We start from the raw sequence: 6,000 nt of genomic DNA on the forward strand, positions 1-6,000 counted from the left end.
TTTCTTTTCTCTAGCTTACTTCATTATAAGAATACAGTATTTAATACATAGAACATACAAAATATGTGTTAATTGACTGTTTATATGATTGGTAAGGCTTTCAGTCAACAGTAGGCTATTAGTTAAGTCTTTAAGGAGTCAAAAATTAGATATGGATTTTCAACAGTACAGGGAATCAATACCCCGACCCCCACACTGTCGAAGAGCCAACTGTATTAAATCATATTCAACAGGTTCCTGCACCTGCCATGGAAATCATAAGAAACACTGGATAGGGATACTAGAAAAGAAAGCTCAAAGCAGACAGAAAATAATACTGATTACTCAAAATGATTGCAGCTTGATTTTTCAAGCATTTAATATCCCCAAGATGACTGTGAATTCATACTCTAGTGAAACATCCTTTTGGAGGAAGAGTATTAATTACACTTCCTGCTAAGCACTGAGACGTATTACCTAATCATCTCTCACGGAACCCATGAACCCAAAGCACTGCAAGTATAACTAACTCCCATTCATGGGATGCCTTGCTTTCCTGTGAGCAAGAGAATTGAGAATGTGATATGTTTCATCAAAGGCTCAGTATCCCCAAGAGGAAGCTATCTCCTGTGAAATTCTTAGTGGAGAGGAGAAATCCTGAGAATGAAGGCCAAGGCAAGAAGGGGCTGCTATATGGTTAGCATAGGATAACACAAACCATGGGAGGAGGAAAAAGCTTCAGTAAGGTATTCTCAGGCTCAGGAATTACTCATGTTCAGGGTTCAGTGGAATGGACAGTTCAGCCCTTACCCAACCACCCCCTGAAGTGGTGCATGCTACTGAACAAAGCATGTAATCAAGAACTACTGAGCTATAATTCCAGCTATTGACTCATAGCTGACATTGAGTAGAGCTCCCTTCTTTCCCTCTCCAGACCTTTAACTATTAAAAACAAACAACAACAACAACCATCACCACCAAAGTGTATGCTAAACTTGTCAGACAGATGTGATTCAGTAACTCACTAATGAATAATCCTAAAGTCCTCCCTGATAAATGTATTTCTTCCTGGTTTCCAAAATAAATGACTGCATAAGTATAGTCTATGAATATGTGATGTGTGTTCCTTTAAAATTCTGAAACTGTGGAATTGTTTATTTAGCAGTAATTAGACTTCTGGTTGCCTTTTGAGAAAAAATAGCAAAGCTTCGAATAAGACATGATACAATAAACAATACATAAATACTCTCTTCCTAAACTGCCAGGTTTATCTTTGGGATGAACTGTAATTCCATGCCTTTCTCTTCTCTTGAATGTGATTACAAGCAATTTTTATTGCCAGGTGTGTTAGAGAATTCATCTTGGATAATTAGAGCAGAGCCAGAGGGCACTGCCATATGTGTTTGTCTGATTTTAGAAAATCCTCAGAACAGGCTCTCAGAGCCTGAGTCTCACTACAAGGAGCTAACTTCTTGGTCCTTAGAAAATGATTGAACTACAGTTTGAGCGCTATGTGTAAATTCTTGGTGACCTTGAGTATTATTTTCCTTGTAAAATGGCATCATTAATGCTTCCTCCCAATAAATAACACACCGTTGGCTTTGGTTGTGGCTGTGATGCTAACACTGAAACCCAAACCCTATCATTGCTGGACCACAGTCTCTCAGAGCTGCCTTACCCTGCAGGTGCAAGCTGTGCAGTTATCATACAGAAATGAGGATCCATTGTCATAAACATCACTTCGAAAGAGGCAGCTCCCAAAAGGGAGGTCAAACACTTTCCTCTGACCTAGAGAGAAACAGAAGCACAGTGTAAGTGAGACAGAATCAGGGATGTCCCATTTTGTCATCAGCGATTTCATCACAGGTTCATTACACATTCTCATAAGACCAGGTAAGGTAAGTCTGGAGCACAAAAATAGAGCCTTGGGTCAGACATGCCTAAAGGATTGCCAGAAATCATTAGTTTGGATAAAGTTTGTTAAAAAAGAGTTTGATTCCACAATGAAGCTTGTAAGTTCAACAAATCTATAATGTGTTCATCACAGTGAAACAAAATCACTAAGACATGAGCTCCCCTCATGAAGCTCACTGTCTAGCGAAAAGGCACACTCATCAAAGGCTGTTTCAAAACAACAGTAAGGTAAGTTCTGGAAAGAAGACGGTCTAGAAACTGAAGGAATTGGGAGATCAGAGAAGAATTCTTGGAAGATATAATGCCTGAGGACCTTCTTAAAGAATGAGTAAAATAGTCTAAAAATTGGGTATGGGCAGTAGGGGAGATGGGTGGAGGTAGGAGGAATCAAGATATTTCAAGAAGGTCTCAAATGAGCAAAAAGAACTAATGAAATAATGTTTGCTATGGTTTGAACATTTGTGTCTCCAAAAAATTCATGTGGTAAATTCAAATCACCAGTGTAATGGTATTAGGAGGTGGGGTTTTTGAAAGGTGATTAGGTCATGAGAGCAAAGCTCTCATGAATTAGATTAGTGCCCTTATGAAAGAGGCTCCAGAGAGAACCCTTACCATCACGTGACAGCAAAGTAAGAAGACACCATCTATGAGCCAAAGAACAAATCTGCTAGCACCTTGTTCTTGGACTTCCCAGACTCCAAGACTGTGAGAAATAAATTTCTGTTGTTTACAAGCTACAGAGTTTATAGTATTTTATTAGACTAAACAGACTAAGATAGCACCTTAGTCATGAAATTACATAAAGGAATAAAGGGTGAAGCTAACTCAAAGGGCACACAGAGGCACATGTCGAGTGTCCAGCCTTTCATAGGCATAGTATCTCTGTAGAACTGGCTTGGTTTTCCCTGATGTGAAGACTGGATTGGTGAATAAAAGGACCAAAACAGCAATCCCAAATAAAGAGTACAACCTAATTTCCTCCTTTCTTTTAGTATTTGAGTTTCTACTCCTTGAAGCACATCAAAACATCTCTGCAATGTTACTTTAATTAAAGACTAAGTTAATTCGTGTTCACTGATCAAATTTCTATTCATACCACTCTTTCTTCTTGTAAAAAGATTAATAGCAATTTCTGTTTATCAGTAGGCCCAGTGAAATGCTCAAAATACCTAAACATACTAAATGCTGTTCCCAGAATTAGAATTGTTGGAATAACTGTTAGTAGGAGTCAAGAAAAACATGCTCTCTTCCTATCATAGCCAACCTCAAGGCCAGGATACAATATAGATGCTGAACTAAATCATTAGTTTGGTTCTCGCCACCATGAGTAAACTTGTTGGCCCTCAAAAGGTGGAAGTGAGTCATAATTTGGATCCTACATATGGACTCCCTCGTGACCACTGAGTATGATTTCTCCAGGCCTCACTGACTTCACTCATAAAATGGCATCATCAATATCACATTGCCATGTCACTACCTCTTACTATGGTGTTAATATTGAAGCATACAACCAAAAACTCTTTCATGGCTAGGTACGATTTAGCATGATGATTGTTAATTCCCCAACTAACACAGGTATTATGTGCACACCCAGGTCTTGAGTCTCTTGAACTTCCTAAGAACTGACGTAGTAAATTAAAGGATTATCTGCAAAATAAAAAAAAAAAAATTCATTCTTTCCCTAAATATTCCTCTAAGGAACCCAAATAAGTTTACCCTGAAGCATCAGAAAGCTGCACACAGCCTGGATCACATAGATATTGCCCATCCCATTATAATCACTTCTGTCTAATCGCACCTTGGTTTTAGGACATTATAATAAGAAATATGACTGAGCAGTTATTTTTTGTATTTACTATAAAAATGATGGTGAAGCCATTTTTCACTGCTTTAAACATTATCATCCTTTCAATCAATCAATCAGAGATGTATTTCTGTCCTTTAATAATTTAAAATATCTCTGCTTCAGTTGAGTAATTTTTTTAATTGTGATAATCTGGTTTGCCTTTTTACTATCCTTTATCTCCATGTGCTTCATGTATTTTGTAAGTGGTCTTAAATCCTTGTTGGCAAGAGGCAGAAGATAAATAAATAGATACAGAGTTCTGTGTAGAAGCTTCATCCTTCACCAATCAAAATGCACCTTCATCATGACTGAGCTCGACATTGTTTCTGCAGAGGCCCTTCTACCTCTTAGAGTTAATGACCCCTTTCTGCATTCCCATAGCCTGTTGCCTATGCTATCACTATAGCAGTCAATATTGTTCCACAGGTGGAGGAATGGCTGGATGGGTCTATTGATCAATTGATTTATTGATTGATTGACAAACAGACTCTTCAATGTGCTTATCCCCCTGAACAAATGTGACCAATCACTTCAATTCTTTCTCACTAAAATGAAAATTTTACCTAAAATTGTAAATACAAAGCTCTTGAAGCAATGTCTGATGTTCATTACACATTCTGAATAAATGGCAGATGGTATGTATTATGATTATTAGAGGTGATATAATTCAAATATGAACCTGGACTGTGTCAGTGAGAGTGCACTGGGTGCTCCTCTGTGTATATTTTCCTGTGCTGAGACTCTCCATTGAGAATGAGGAAAACAAGGAAAGGAATGTTGCAAAGGCAGAGGTATATCATGTTAACCCTGCCTAAGGGAAAATTTAAGAGCAAAACAGCACCCAATCATCTAAAGTCTAATTAGACTAAAATTTCAGCATCTAGAAAGCATCCTAGTGTTTGCTTTTTTGTCTTTGTATCTTGCTGTGTGGGGATGTTGGTTTTTACCTTCAAAGAGCATAAAATCTTACCTTAATCCCAAAGTCATCATGGTCCAACATAAGATAAAACATTCAAGGGAGTGGTTCAGACTTTGTGTACAGCCTGACTTCAGACATTTCCATGTCATTCCACTGGGGTCCAGCCCAACCAAAAAAGATCTCATTTGGAAGAGTTATGATTTTCAAGTTTCTCAAAACTTACTGTTCCTTTTGTAGTATGTCTTATAACCATAAATGAACAGAAAAAACTGCATTCAATACAATAGCTGTTGCTCATATGAGAAGCTTCTGAACTGACACAGTATATCCACAGTACCAGCTTCAAAGCATTAATCAAGCTTACTTATCTTTGGAGCCAGACCCAAATGCCACCCCCTTTGTCATGGCTTTCCTGCTTAAGTGGCTACTGCTTCCACCATGGCCCACAGCATGATGATTTGTGTCCACTGAACTGGCTAACCCTATTCCAGGGACACTAATACACACTGGCAACCCAAACAGAACACATAGAAGTGAAGATGTCTTTAATCAGGCGCATCTAAGCAATTCTCCTTTGCTTTTCTGTTTCACATTTACTTTAAACATGTGTGTGTGTATGTGTGTACATGTATGTAGCAGGTGTATGTGTGCATGTGTGTTTGTGTGTGCGTAGCAGGAAGGCAAGCATTGTTAGATGAAGTTAGCAGCAGAAGCCATCAAAGAGGAGAAAACTCTTAGTTTAACAAAATACTTTTATTTGTCAACTTGGTCATAAAAAATAGAATTCATGGTATGACTGTGCTAACTTGGGAATGAGAAAAATAAATCAACAGGTTGTTTCAGAGTTGAAGACAGTAAACTCTGAAAGGAAGGAGAGAGGATTCAAGGAAAAGGCATGGGCATTAAGTGACAGGAGCTCAAATAGAAGAAACCATCAGTAAAATTGTCCTGAAGGCAAAACAATCAAGACCTTTTAAGAACAAGAGTGCTTAATATCCCATATTATGTTGTTCACTATGCTTCTGTGTAAAATAATCACTCTTATTGCCTGCAAACCCTCAGTGAAATCTGCTCTCCAAGCCTTGACTCAATGGCATCACAGGATGTAAACAGATTTGAGGGGATATGCATCTAAAAAGACAAAATGATAGAAAGAGAAATAAAAGGAAGGAAGGAAGGAAGGAAAAGAAAGGAAAAGAAAGAAAGAAAGAAAGAAAGAAAGAAAGAAAGAAAGAAAGAAAGAAAGAAAGAAAGAAAAAGAGAGAGAGAAAGAAAAAAGAAAGAGAGAGAGACAGAGAGAGAGAGAGAGAAAGGAAGGAAGGAAGGAAGGAAGGAAGAAGGA

At 38.0% G+C, this 6,000-nt stretch overlaps 1 protein-coding gene across 1 annotated transcript in view; it reads right to left on the reverse strand.

The window, feature by feature from the left end:
- BMPER (BMP binding endothelial regulator) overlaps window positions 1-6,000 on the reverse strand; it is a 260,754-nt gene that overhangs the window by 106,636 nt on the left and 148,118 nt on the right. Inside the window, exon 8 of the mRNA XM_017889844.1 lies at window positions 1,658-1,767. Coding sequence (XP_017745333.1) covers window positions 1,658-1,767 — 110 coding nt within the window. The remainder of the gene's footprint in view (window positions 1-1,657; window positions 1,768-6,000) is intronic.

The sequence above is a fragment of the Rhinopithecus bieti genome, unplaced genomic scaffold (assembly GCF_001698545.2).
Source record: "Rhinopithecus bieti isolate Rb0 unplaced genomic scaffold, ASM169854v2 scaffold_19617, whole genome shotgun sequence".
NCBI classification, from domain to species: Eukaryota; Metazoa; Chordata; class Mammalia; order Primates; family Cercopithecidae; genus Rhinopithecus; species Rhinopithecus bieti.